This window comes from Dendrobium catenatum, unplaced genomic scaffold (assembly GCF_001605985.2).
Source record: "Dendrobium catenatum unplaced genomic scaffold, ASM160598v2 fragScaff_scaffold_343, whole genome shotgun sequence".
Lineage (NCBI taxonomy): Eukaryota > Viridiplantae > Streptophyta > Magnoliopsida > Asparagales > Orchidaceae > Dendrobium > Dendrobium catenatum.
The window spans coordinates 291,157-305,818 of NW_021318805.1; the positions used below are offsets into that span (position 1 = coordinate 291,157).

Here is a 14,662-nt window from a genome sequence, read left to right on the forward strand (position 1 = left end):
GAGCAATAAATCTAAAATATATGGCTCGAATATGTAACCTTAAAAATACAATAATCTAATTTAACTTGGTACGATATGTCTCTCTTGCATTAAATTCTCACTTCAAAAAAATTATTAAGCATTATGGGATTCCAACTCTAATTCTAGCACCATTTAGGCTTTTTTGCTGTTTTTTATTACTTTTTTAGTACAAAAATTTTAAAAAAAAAAAATTGTACTAAAAAATTACTTAAGAAAATAACAAGAAAATTGTCCCAAACAAAAACTTCGACTTACTGTTCATTTAGGACGGCTTTCTTACTACTTAAAACAATTTTATAGTACAATGGTTTTAATTTTTATACTAAAAATTAGCTTTAAGAAGCAGTAAAAAAGCCGTCCCAAATAAAGTCTTATTAGTTTAGGACAACTTTCTTACTGCTTTCTAAAACAATTTTTTAGTAAAAAAAAAAACTCAACAGATTTTTGAACTAAAAAACTACTTTAAAAAGCAGTAAGAAAGCCATCCCAAACGAAGCCTTAGCTTAAATTAAAATGTTCAAGCACTTTGCTCGAGTATTTTATACCTAAGCATTTTATTTGCTTTTGCCTGAACCAATATGGTTATCATACATAATACAAAAGCTGACCAAAAACCAATTCATAAAGGCAAAAAAAAAAAATGATGGATTTTATTGAATATTTCTAATAGTGTGCATGCCCACTCAAAATATAATGGCACTAATAACAGGGCAAAAAAGAAAAAAAAAAGATTAGAAAAGTAATTATTAAAAATATGTATCTGTAACATCCATGCAGATACACAGCATGTACAGAATCTAAAGGAAAGCGGCAGCAGCTCTGTACAGATCAATCATTAATCAAATAACAAGCTTACACACTCGCTCATCGCCTTCATATTCTCACTATATACTGTAATCATCCTCTCGATTCATTACAAGGAACAAAAGAATGGCCAAGCCAAAGACAAAGAAGGAAGAGAGCTCCATCAGCAGAGCTCCTAAGCAGATCATGCCTGCGTGCTTTAATATGGAAGGAATGGCAATGCTTCCTACTATAGACGCACCTGTAAGAAACTTAGTGATATCCACCCAGCTGTGCACATGGAAAATGTGGAAGAAACAATTTCGTTTAGCCAATCATTTTTATTTTAAGCTGAAGAAAAAGAATTTGGTACGAAGCTAATATGACAACAAAAATTTGTCTAAACAAGTGGATGGAACTTTGTGATTTACATTTATGCAGATGGGGATTAACTACAACAGCTGAATGAGAAATTGTTGCCCTCTACCAGGGAAAAAAAGTAAATATGTTCATCTTTATTTAAAAAAAATTACAACAACACCAATAACAACAACAAGCCTTTATCCAACTACTTGGAGTCGGCTACATGAATTTTTTTTCTCCATTGTATCATGTTAATAGTCAAATTCTCATTTAGAATATAATAAAGAAAGACCATTTCTAATATTTTCTAACCAAGTTGTTTTATGTCTACCTCTACATTTCTTAACATAGGTCAAATCAAATACATCTACTATCCTACTCGGGTCATCGGAAGGCCGTCGTTTTATGTGACCAAACCATCTACGGCGACTCTCTCTCTAATCTTATCTGCCACTGGAGTTACTCCAACCTTTTCATGTATATGCTCCTATCTCTAAGAGTAAAGCTACTCCTGAGCATCCTCATCTCTGCAACACTTAACTTAATATTATGTTTCTCTTTTAATGATCAACATTCTATGCAATAAAGCATTGCAGGTCTAACCACCATCTTATATAATTTTCCCTTAAGTTTGAGTGGTACTTTTCTATCACATAATAAATCCGATGTATTCCTCCACTTCAACCATCCTATGTCTTCTATGTGAAAGAGATGGTGGCTAGATGTGAGGTATGTTAGTGGAACAAGTACATTACCATGACTCTAGGGGGTTACTTCAACCCATAACTCTACCAGATAGGGTATGGGAGGAGTTCAACATGGACTTTATAGAAGGGTTACCTCGATCTGAGAGGTTTACAATGATTCTGGTGATAGTTGACATGTTGAGCAAATATGCCCACTTCATTCCCCTATAGCATTCCTACACGATAGTGACAGTGGAAGCGACACTCATCAGATAGGTGATCAAACTGCATGGGATACCGAAGTATATAGTGTCCAACCGAGATAAGGTGTTCCTCAATCACTTTCGGAGGGAATTCTTCATGTTACAGAGGACAGTATTGAAGAGAAGCACCGCTTACCACCCTTAGACAGATGAGCAGACGGAGGTGGTTAACAGGTGCTTGGAGATTTGCTTGCAATGTTTCGCTTCAGAGACACATCAGTTGTGGGCCAAGTGGCTATCATGGGCAGAGTATTGGTACAACACTTCGTATCATTCGGTTTCCAAGATGACTCCTTTTAAAGTGTTGTATGAAAGGGAACCATCCCAATGGTGCATTTTGGGCAGGGTAGCACGTCTGTTTTTTCAATGGAACAGTACTTTAAGGAGAGAGAAAAGGTGATGGAGGAATTAAAAAAGCACTCGACGAGGGCTTAGCAGATCATAAAGAAGCAGACATATGGGCATATGAAGGACATACAGTTTGAGATGGAGGATAAGATATATTTGAAGCTTCGTCCTTTTTTTTATAAATTAGTTAATATTTAATAAATTTTAAACTTAATCAATCTTTGTCCTTATAGACAAAGAACGGTTGATACTAGGAGAAGCGAAAAGTTAGCACCCAGATACTTTGGCCCTTACAAGATATCGGAGAGGATTGGAATTGTGGCTTACCGATTAAGGTTACCCCCGACCGTTACCATACACCTAGTGTTCTATGATTCACAGTTGAGGAGAGCTATTGGAGATCATGTTGTTAGCTCAAAGCTACCTAAGATACAGACTGAGGACTTGGAAGTCGTGTTGAAACCCCTAGGGTTAAAAGGGCTATGACAAGGAGAATGTGGGCTCAAGGAAGTGCTAATAAAGTGAAAGACCCTACCTGACTACGACGCCGCATGGGAGCCGTGTGAGAGAGTGAAGCATCAATTTCTATCATTCCACCTTGATGACAATGAGGGTCTTTGGGAGGGACATATTGTTAGACTAGTCACTGGACCGGTCCAGCCAGACCAACCTGAACCGGCTCAGTTTTATCGGAGGAGTTCCGCCAACGTGAGTTCCACCCCTCTTCCAGGTGGCTTGAATGAAGGAATTAATGCAATTTAGGAGAGAAAATTCGGAGGAGGGGTATACTAGGGTTAGGATGTCTTGTATTTACTGAAATTTGGATAGTTCTTAGGTTTTTGTTTAAGCTCTAGTCGCAGGCTAGAGATTGGGGGAGTCTGACCCTCATCTCCAATTGAAGATCCATTGTATCTTATTTGTTTTCTTCCCTAATTCATCTATTACAATATTTCCCTTGCTATTCCTCTTGTGTTCTACTTATGGTTTGTGTTAGAGATTGCTGAAATTTAATTTCATCCAAGTATTATCTTGAGTTTCACAAGCACTTCCTATCATTATCCTATCAAATGGATGGCAAGGAAAGCATGGTGACAATTTGCAGTAGAGGGAAGTGGCAGACATAGCAGGCATGATCAATGGACAAATCATTTTATTCTGTTAACAATTTGGACAGATGGAATGTAAAGGCTGAGGACATATGCAAGTCATGAGAGCACATATATGAGTTTTTAAGTGTATAAAAGTAGATCATTCATGTAAATCCTTAACAATTAAAGCAGTTAACTCACCTATCTGAATCACTGGACATTAGTGACGAGCTATCAGAACCAGCAAAGAATAGCAAAGGCATTGGAAGAATGACATACATTACAGCTGCAGTGAAATCAATTGAACATTAAAATCTTGCTCACCAATTATATTCCCATCATTATCAAACTATGATCCCTGTAACTGTTACCTGTTAGCATGGGCCACCAGTTATTATATACAGCACAAGCCTGCAACATCATAACGAAAATATAAGAGAGTGAAAGAGGAACAGGTAAATGTTTAGCTTCATAAAATAAGTAAGGCCGGTAGAAATATTTAGAAGTGTAGAGAATACTAACCAAAACCTGCAACACAATTCCAGATGCTACCAAAAGTGCTAAAAAAGCAAGCTTTCCAGTTTGCAAGCAGGCAATCAAACGACGTGAAAAGCCTGCCATGATTTCTCTTGGCAACAGTGTATTAGAAGATTCTTGAAGCTAAAGCTTGACTCTGCAGCAGAAGGGAAACACCGTAGCTAATCAATGAGTACGACCATCAGAGAATATTCATAGAAGTGAAAAAGTTCCAACTCAATGCTCATTACAGGCTACCAGAGAACAAAATAAGAGACGTTAAATGCTCGTATTTCTAAATTTACTTGAACAATAGGTTTTGCATTCCATCACAGCTTAAGAATATTTAATAAAAAATAATGGTACACAAACGTTTAATGAACCCTTGTCCCATCCTTCTCAGACTATAATCATTATTGCCTAATACAGTGGTAAGGCTAGCGAATTAACTTTATTAACTTACAGAAGAATGTTTTAAATCAAATATCTAGGTGATATTTAGCACTACATATGCAATCATTTCCTCCATAATAACTTCAAAAATAAATTACTGAAAATTCATTATAATCAGCCCTTGCAGATGATTTTTACTTCAAAGGAGGGATATGTAGCCGCTTGAGTTTATGGGATGGCAGTCAGCGCCCTGCGGCCCCTGCTAGTAGATATGTCCTCTATAAATCATCATTCAAAAAGCATAAGCGAAAAAAATCAAGATTTTTGCTACTAGATTTCTTGATGATATCAACGAGCAAAAAAAAAAAAGAATAAGACGAAAGAAATATTACCGGTAAAAAAAGGCAAGATTATATAATTTGGACATGTACAACATGATAGAAAGCAACCCTGTTAAACGGGTTGATAAATTTAGCATCAAAGGATTATGAAGAAAAAAAGGTAGACTTAGAGATGACTTGGATAGAAGTTGGAAATTATTTGTGAAGAATAATTTTGAATGAATGAAGATTGACTATTTATAGCACTGACCCAAAATAGTTGGTATAACGGCCATAAGGCTAATGATAATTATGATGTTGTATGTGTCCAAACCACCTAAGTTTATTTTCAATCCCATTATTTTTAATATATGTCATTCCAGCATATTCTATACTATGATACCTAGGTAGCACCTTATATTCCAGCAATACTAAATATTTCCTTTAATTACCCATTAAATGTAAATATCATAAACTTCATTATTCTAAATTTTTACTTATTTTAGCAAGTGTCACTACTTAGAACAAGATTTGCAAAGTCAAGTCATATTTCTTTGAATATCTTTTACAAGCATCTTTGTAACTAATGCAAAAAGATATAGGCTCACTGTTAATCCTTAATATTAACATCTGATATTTGAAAATTCTTGGGAATACTCCACAGCTACTTCTAATAGTAATCAATATTTCATTATAAATATCCTAAAGAACATGAATGTATCTTTCACACGCATTTTTTGTATTAAAGAATGTCCAATAAATTCTCATGGTACTCAATCATATGCTTTTTAAAGATCAATACAAATCAAATAAAGATCTTTTCTTTACCTTATACACTTCATTGATTGTTTTAACACAAAAGTTATTTCCATAAAAGATCTTTCACTTTAGGCACTAAAAAAATTCTTCAAAATGAATGTAATTATTCTAAGCATTTGTTCTATAGCTTAAACCCAAAAATTTGTTCAAAATGAATGAGTGGAGAAAAAGTGTGTTGATTCCTATTTTTAAGAATAAAGGTGATGCACAGGAGTGTACGAATTATAGAGGAATTAAGTTAATGAGACATACTCTAAAACTATGGGAGAGAATTATTGAACATAGGTTATGACGTGATATTAAGATTTCTCAAAATTAATTTGGATTCATGTTGGGTAGGTTTTTTATGGAAGCTATACATTTATTGAAATGTTTGATAAAAGTATAGAGAGAATAAATAGGATATACATATGATATTTATTGATTTAGAAAAGCATATAATAAAATTTTAAGAGAAGTGCTCTGGAGAGTTTTAGAAAAGAAAGGAGTTAATAATATTTATACTCAAGTCATTAAAGATATGTATATAGGAGCTGTCACTTGTGTTCAAACACAAGATGGTTTGACCAAGTGCTTTCTTCTTTCAGTTGGATTACATTAAGGATCAGCTATAAGCTCATATATTTTTTGCTTTAGTCATGGATGTTCCTACTAGACATTTACAAGAGAATGTTCCCTTGTGTATGTTTTTTGTTGATGATATTTTTCTTGTTGATCATTAAAAGAGAAGCATAATACTAAGTTAAGTGTGGCAGAGATGAGGATGCTCAGGTGGATGAGTGGCTTTACCCTTAGAGATAGGATATGAAATGAGCATATACGTGAAAAGGTTGGAGTAGCGTCAGTAAAAGATAAGATTAGAGAGAGACGCCTTAGATGGTTTGGTCACAAAAAACGGTGGCCTTCCGATGACCCGATTAGAAAAGTAGAGGTATTAGATTGACTTATGTTAAGAAAGGTAGAGGCGGACCTAGAAAGTCTTGGTTAGAAAATATTAGAAATGATTTTTCTTTATTATATTTAAACGAGAATTTTGAATTTTAATAGGATACAATGGAGAAAAATGATTCATGTAACCGACCCCACGTAGTGGGATAAAGGCTTAATGCTGTTGTTGTTGTTGTATATTTTTCTTGTTAATAAGACTAGAGAGGGAGTGAAAGAAAACTTTAATTATGGAGATTAACCATAGATTCTAAAGATTTTCGTTGGAGTGGATCTAAAACAGAATAAATGGAATGTAATTTTAGTAGTAATATATCTAGTAGAGGGATTATGACTTTGGGTGATCATGTCATTAATAGAAGTACTCGTTTTAGACATCTTGGTTCTATTGTAGTGAAATAGATGGGGATATCATTAGTAGAATACTAGAATTCAAGTTGGATGGTTAAGTGGAGGAATGCATCGGGCCCTATTGTGTGATAGAAAAGTACCCCTCAAACTTAAAGAAAAATTTTAAAAGATGGTCATGAGACCTGCAATGCTTTGTGGCGCAGAATGTTGGCCATTAAAAGGAAGCATAAAGTTATGTTAAATGTTACAAAGAAGAGAGTGCTCAGGTGGATGAGTGGCTACACTCTTAGAGATAGAATGTAAAACGAGTACGTACGTGAAAGGGTTGGAGTAGCTCCAGTGGCTGAGAATATTAGAAAGAGTTGCCTTAGATGGCTTGAATACATAAAATGTTACCCTTCCGATTATCCAGTTAGGATAGTAGATGCATTAGATTTGGCCTGTGTTAAGAAATGTAGAGGTAGACCTAAAAAATACTAGGCTAAAAAAATTATAAATGACATTTTTTAAAATTAAATTTAAATGAGAATTTGACTCTTAATAAACATAATGGAGAAAAAGGATTCATATAGCCGACCCCACATAGTTGGACAAAGGCTTCATGTTGTGATGTTGTATTTGTTTTATGGCTTGCTCCATAGCTTAATTGCATGACACATAAGTTTGATTTCTCTATAGTTAGCACAATCTATATAAGAATTATGTCCCTAAGAACTATTCTACAATTCATGATATGTCCATTAAAACCTCTTCATTACACTCTCCCTCTAGCTATTACTATATTTTAGAAACTCTTTTTTTATCTTTTAAATTTCATCTTTTGAGCATTCAGAGGGCAAAATGTTTATAAATAACTTCAAAGTTTGTGTTATCTTGAAGATGGGGTGGGCAATAGAGTATCGTACTTTGTGAGGCAAGATTTTTTAACAAATCCTGCACGAGAAATTAAATTTTATTGAAAGACAATGTCAAATTTGCATGCTCACTACAACATGCTTTTCCTTCTTAACTTAATTCTAGTTTATATGTGAAATTGATTTTCATGTGATTTAATAATATTTCTTTATCAAAGATTCAATTTTAAATTAAAACATATCAACTTTTATATATTTGACATGCACATATTTTCCATAAAGCACATCAAATCAATTATCATGGTACTTGATCATATACCTTATCAAGAACAATAAAAAGCATATGTCTATCATCATCAAGCCTATATCCTAATATGTGGGGTCAACTAAATGAATCTTTTTTCTCCACTGTGTCCTATGAAGAATCAAATTCACTTGTAAATCTAATAAAAAATGTCATTTCTAATACTTTATAACCAAGTCTTTTTAAGTCTACCTCTACCTTTATTAACATGGGTCGAATCTAATATATCTACTCTTCTAACCAGGTCATTGGAAGGCCACTAGAGCTATCGAACCTTTTCACATTTAGACTTCATAATTGTTTTACATGAAATCGCTTCCATGCTCTTGAATTTGTTCTCCAAAATTGATGTAATTATTCTAAGTATATGTTCTATTACTCGCTATCATAGCTTCATACACATGAGATTGATTTCCCTATAGTTAGCATGATTATAAAGGGATTCAATTATTTGTCTAATATATAGAGGAATTAAGTTCAGGGAAACTATTCAATAATTCACGATGAGTCCATCAAACTCTCATCCTTGCACTCTCCCTCTAACAACTTCACTAAATTTTGGACACTCTTCTTTCTCTTTTAAATTTTGCCTTTTAAGCATTTGGTGGACAAAATATTTTTCATAAGACTTGCACTATAATGAAAATAGGTTAGAGGCCAGAGTATATTATTCTTGAAGGAAAGATGCGCTAAGAAATCCCAAACTAGATATTTAATTTGCTCTAAGCACAACATCAAAATTTGCATGCATCGCTCCGCATAATTTTCCTTCTTCACTTAATTGTATTTTTACATTCAAGCATGATTTTCATGTGATTTAAATTATATTTCTTAATCAAATATTTGATTTTAAATTAACATCAATCAAGTTTCACATAACGGATCAGGATTCAGGATCCCTCAATGCATCCTGATTAAATTTAACATTACCTGAATCTAATTTTGGTTCTACATCATGGTCATTTCAGTAACATAAACCAATTCCCAAGCATTACTTTCTTCATTAAAAAAAAACAAAGAAAATAAATTTGAACGTATAAAAAGCCATGAACCACTTATGCTGCAAAATATTTAAAAGATAATATATCTGCAGGGAAAATCTACCGATAGGTTTCCCTCCATCGAGAACACAAATTGAGGATTCATCAAAAGATTAACAAAAAATGTGAATTTTAAGTTACCGAAAAAGGTGAGCGACTTAAAAGAGGAATCACTTGTTGTTCACAATAAGAGACGCTCTCTCCAGATCAACCTCCCTTGAATCTAGGGTTTCCCTTGACCCCAACGAAGCCCTTGCCGTTCATGTGCCTTCTTCCTTCTCTCCAAGCGAGCAAGCCAAAACCTAAAGATAAATACATATTAAAGCGAGACCACGTAAAGCTACCGGCGAAAGCCGAAAGGGACCGATGGTGAATGATTTCTCGTGTCGCATACATCGGGTTCTGGTGCAATTGTGGGTACCGTGTTGTGTTCATTGAAACCATTTTTTAAATTTTAGAAATTTTAATATAATGCACGTAGATTAAATAAATATAATTTTTTTTTTGGGGAATTAATAAATATAAATTGAGTTTAATACTTCTTTTAAAAATGGGGTTTTTACATACATAACACTTAAAACTGCTATATTTACTTATCTAATATCTAAACTTTACTATTTACTTTTCTACCACTTAAAAACCTTTACCCTCATCAAAAATGGCACTCCATTGTCTCCGTCAAACCCAAACCTCGAAAGAGCTCGGGAATCACCTCTCCTCTTACTTGTTACTGGAGCAGCTCCCTCTCTCATGTTTGAATCCCACAGTCATTTTCTCCAGCCCGTGCGAAGGCATCCCAACCGAGCGGTCGACTATTTTGCGAACGTCCCACACCGCTTATCTTCTTCCTTTCGCGAATCTCAAGACTCAAGTCGGTCGTCCTCTCCCATTTGACGAGCAGATTGAAATTCCGGTTCCTAACTAAAACTGCATATTTTCTGAGGAGATTACCTTTTTGTGCTGCTATTGAGTTTTTTTTTTTTAGGAGATATGCTCTTTGTAAAGAACATCATATGCTTTTTTTTAGAAGTGAAAGATCATGAGAACTCTTATTTTGAAATAAGAAAACAAGATTAGTGAAGAAGAAGTTTAGATTCTTAGGCGATATGACCAATTCATAATATCATATGACGGAAGAATTAGGTCATACATGAATCAATAAACGAACCCGGTCTTCATAAAACTGCTCAGAATGAGAGGATGTCGATTCAGAGCTCTTGGTCTGCGATGATTTCCATCTCCAAAGCCAAGATTTGCGAAGAAGTAAATACAAAACTTTAAGTGTTGAATATGTATTTACACTAGTTTGAAGTGTTATGTATGTAAAAATCCCTTTAAAAACATGTACAATATTCCTTCAACTTCTTATTTCACAAAATAATATTATTTTGTTAAATTCAATTATATTATAACTATAATCCAATATTGTTTCACTGCAAAGTTGTAGAATGATATTTGAATCTTTTATTTTTTAAAATATTTGTTTAAACAAAAATATTTACGCTTAAGATTGAAATTTGTCGCAGGAAAAATATAAAAAAAAAAGTGACAAATGAAAAGACAAAATATAATCCAATTATTATATTGGAGGTATGAAAACTTTTTAAGGAGAATGATTAATCACATTTTCTAGTCAAATTAAGTGTCTTGATGAGAAAAAGCTCAATGACAACAAAGGGGTAAAGATTTGAGTCTAAATGTGCACAGAAATTAAGCACCGCAATATTATTTAGAAACTCTTGGAAATTAATTGAAGGATGTATGATCTCTGAATATTACATGTTACAGTCAAAATTAGCAGGCTGACGAGACGAATCTAAAAAGCATAAGAACACTCAACTGTGAGGCCATTAAAGTATTTAAAATGTCGAATAAGCGGTCTCTGATCAAACGATTCAATATGAGCTATGTGATTTAGTATTATTAAAATTTGTATGTGTTGACTCAAATGCCCTCACTAAAGTACTATTAATGAAATCCTATTTTCCATAACAAAAAGGGTACCATGACTTTTGTGAGGAGGGAGCTTGGATATATAAACAACTCTAAAACTATACTTAGCATTCAACATCATTATCACCGCCGAATATTATCTTTGCCCCACCTCTATCTCTCAATTGATATCATATGACTACCATCTCGCAACCATCTTCATATGACTATTAATATTTGACTACTTCACTCAATCATCACTATTTTATTGTTATGGTCTAAATATCATCGCCCATGTATAGTTTGTTCATTATTATTGCTCCGATCAAGATCCTTCGACCTTCATTGCCCTACTATAGTTCTATGACCAACAATCTTTTGATAGTTGTCACCTAGCTACATTGTCATATGTTAACTTCACTATCTATTATCACTAATAATATCAATGCACATCATCCTTTTTTAAGTTGATAAATTATATTTACACCAAATTTTACTCCAAATGTGAGCATCAGGATTTATGCTAGACTTCTTGATCTCTAGTCTCCCTATTTCAAAGGAATAGATAAGACAAATAGGCAAATTATATATTAAATACAACTCTAATGCAGGGTCGTGGAACGGTTGTGTGCTTTATGGCTGTTTGGGTGGTTTAAGAGAGAGGGGTGTTGACATGAGTTTGCATTCGGTGAGTCCAAATTTGTTGAGAAATTACGAGGCATAGTTGGATTGATGGAGGAGGAGTGAGGGGAGTGTTGAGATGATTTGAATACCAATAAAAATAGATGGTCTGCCTAGGTATTTGAGGGAGATGGTTTTATGGACATCCTTTATGAGAGTAAATAGGAATTAGGGGTTACTGCAGGTGAGGATAATGTCATCGACATATAAGAGAAGGAAAATAGACATGTTGTGAGTGTAAAGGATGAACAATATAGGGTCATATTGGTTTATGTGACAGTAGTGCTGGATTAAAAAGTTTGAGAATGTATGTAATCATTGACGCGGGACTTGCTTGAGTTCATAAATGACTTTATTTGTTGAGAAATTATGAGGCATAGTTGGATTGATGGAGGAGGAGTGAGGGGAGTGTTGAGATGATTTGAATACCAATAAAAATAGATGGTCTGCCTAGGTATTTGAGGGAGATGGTTTTATGGACATCCTTTATGAGAGTAAATAGGAATTAGGGGTTACTGCAGATGAGGATAATGTCATCGACATATAAGAGAAGGAAAATGGACATGTTGTGAGTGTAGAGGATGAAAATAAATGGTCATATTGGTTTATGTGACAGTAGTGATGGATTAAAAAGTTTGAGAATGTATGTAATCATTGACACGGGACTTGCTTGAGTTCATAAATGGCTTTATTGAGTTTGCAGACATGGTTGGGGTGAAGGGGATCTTTGAAGCTAATTAGTTGGGTCTTGTAGTTAGGTGTTTTGGATGTGGTAGCTAGGGGGGAAAGTGGGTCGGGATACTGAGATGGTCTGGTTTGGTGATAGTTGGAATTTGTTGAAATGGGAAAGATGATTCCTTGCTACAATAAGAACAATGCTGGAAGAATCTGTTGATGTGTGTCTTGAAGCTTTGTTGGTGAGATTGATCTCTTCACTACACAATAGAGAATACAAATAATCCAGATTGATTGGAGTTAGTTGGATTCTAATGGATGTCTTGAACGATTGATAGCAAGATGGAAGCCTGTTGAGGATGTAGAGGATGATGTATTAGTATCCACTTGCGATCCGACTGCAGTGATATTGTCGACAATAGACTTTATGTGTGAGATGTATTTGGTTATGGTGTGGTCTTTCTTGGACATATTGTGCTGCTCATTTTTTAGTTGAATGACTCGTGATCTGTTGGTGGGTTGGAGTTGCTTGTCTAGGGTAGACCAAATGTCATGCCACACGTTGAGATTTAAAATGATGGGTAGAATGATTTGTGGAATGGAGGAGAATAAGGAAACGGAGAAATTTTGGTCCATAAAGTTCCATGTGATGAAATATGAGTTTTATTGGGTCTCATCAGTGCTAGAGACAATGTGTTTTGGGGGATAAGGTGTGGAGCTAGTTAGAAAGCCATCGTAGTTGTTGGCAGTGAACATCTTGAAGATTTGAAGTATCCAGAAGGGGTAGTTGTCACTTGGAGTTGAACATGAGCTATGGTTTTGAGGTTGTATATGAGGAACTTGAGAGAGGGAGGTATAGTTTCTTGATTTTCTGCCAAGACTGAAGGATTGGCTTGTTGATTTGTCATGGATGAGAAGCTTTATGCTTATGTAATTTGCAGAGCTGGACTATTAATATTTTGGTGTCTTTGATACCATGAAGATGAGATATGATAGAAAGGTAGTACAACAAGAGAAGAGTATGAGCAAAACTTGGATTTTATATGTTATATGGATTACAAGATACAATGCTTGTTTATATAAATAGAGAGGATACTAAGCAATAATGAATTGCTAGTGGATGTAACTATCGGGTCGGTGGGTGCAGTGAGAGCGGACGTCACACATTGGTTCAGTTACTGGCTTGGCATGTGATACTTGATAACAAGGGGCTTGCTAATCAAAGTAAACAAACTATTATTATTTTAAATATTTTATTAAAAAGTAAATTAACAAATTATTATTCATAAAATATATTTATTTCAATAAGCAACCGAATGAGCTAGAAAGGAACTCCACCCAAAAAATGCCAATAGTACTGAGTATCTCATGCAAGAATCAATTTGCAAGCTTGCCAAGAGAATCAGAATCGTAACAAGGTACTTTTTCCCCACTAGAAAAATTCTCCATCAAATTTATTCTAGCACAAGAATGAATTGACGGTGGCAAGGGAAAAAGGAATATTACGTGTCCAAATATTTATGGTTGATTTTGAATGATTGTAATTTTTTATAAAGTTAGTTATAAAGTTTTTATAAATAAAATATTTTTTTTAAAATAGTTGATGTAGAAAATAGCTTTCTAGCACAATTTCTTTTTAAATAGCAAAAAAAATAGTGATCAAATAGATATTGTGATTACGATCTCAAATCAAAACAATGAAAAAGTTGTCTAAATGATAGAAATTATTTTTTGCAGACATTAGAAACAGCTCTACGTTCGGATGTTGTGGTACCGAGCCGCGGTACAGTAAAAGAGTGACGTGGTGCATTTTTTTTTGTCTTTGACGGCATTCGGTGTACGAACCGAATAATTTTTCCTAAAATGAAAAAATTATTTGGATTGTTTTACTATTGCTTTATTTTTTATATTATAATGACATTTTTCTTTATTATTATTTTTTTGTCAATTTCCAAAAAAAATTGTGCTGAAAATTAAATTTTCCATCCAAATCTACTTAGGTATTTGAGTTGTAAAAAAATATTGTCAAATAAAAATATTTAAAATATTTATAATAGTTTTAAAATAAAAAATTTATAATAATTTTTCAATCTTTATAAAAATTGTTGCAATCCAAATAGTTCATAAGCTTTTTTTTCCCTTTTATTAAAATAGAAAAAATAACGAAAATGGATGTTTCAAGTTTCAACTAAATATTTATTTATATTTAATTTTCTTAGAAAGCTAATTAGCAAGAACGTATCCTTAAATGCTAACCGAAAGCAGCGCGGTTCCACCGCT

General features: G+C 33.9%; 1 protein-coding gene across 3 annotated transcripts; it reads right to left on the minus strand.

The window, feature by feature from the left end:
• Nucleotides 1-740: 740 nt before the first annotated feature.
• On the minus strand, nt 741-9,479 carry LOC110104765 (vacuolar protein sorting-associated protein 55 homolog). Of its 3 annotated transcripts, none has more exons than XM_028693724.1 (5): nt 9,236-9,479; nt 4,075-4,250; nt 3,924-3,963; nt 3,754-3,838; nt 741-1,095 (listed from the first exon to the last, which is right to left on the minus strand). In XM_028693724.1, exons 2-5 carry the CDS (start codon nt 4,171-4,173, stop codon nt 906-908), a joined length of 414 nt encoding a protein of 137 aa, XP_028549557.1. In that variant the 5' UTR covers nt 4,174-4,250; nt 9,236-9,479; the 3' UTR covers nt 741-905. The 3 variants fall into 3 exon arrangements, with proteins under 3 accessions (XP_028549557.1, XP_020689673.1, XP_020689672.1); XM_020834014.2 differs by having other exon boundaries at nt 4,075-4,225; nt 9,269-9,477; XM_020834013.2 differs by having other exon boundaries at nt 4,075-4,225; nt 9,236-9,474.
• Nucleotides 9,480-14,662: the final 5,183 nt, after the last annotated feature.

What these genes read in the sequence shown, in the direction of transcription:
- LOC110104765 (XM_028693724.1), bottom strand. Translation starts at nt 4,173, where the DNA reads ATGGCAGGCTTTTCACGTCGTTTGATTGCCTGCTTGCAAACTGGAAAG. An exon ending in GAATTGTGTTGCAGGTTTTG is followed by an intron (nt 3,964 to 4,074) that starts GTTAGTATTCTC and finishes ATGATGTTGCAG; the next exon opens with GCTTGTGCTGTATATAATAA. An exon ending in ATGTCCAGTGATTCAGATAG is followed by an intron (nt 1,096 to 3,753) that starts GTGAGTTAACTG and finishes CCATGTGCACAG; the next exon opens with CTGGGTGGATATCACTAAGT.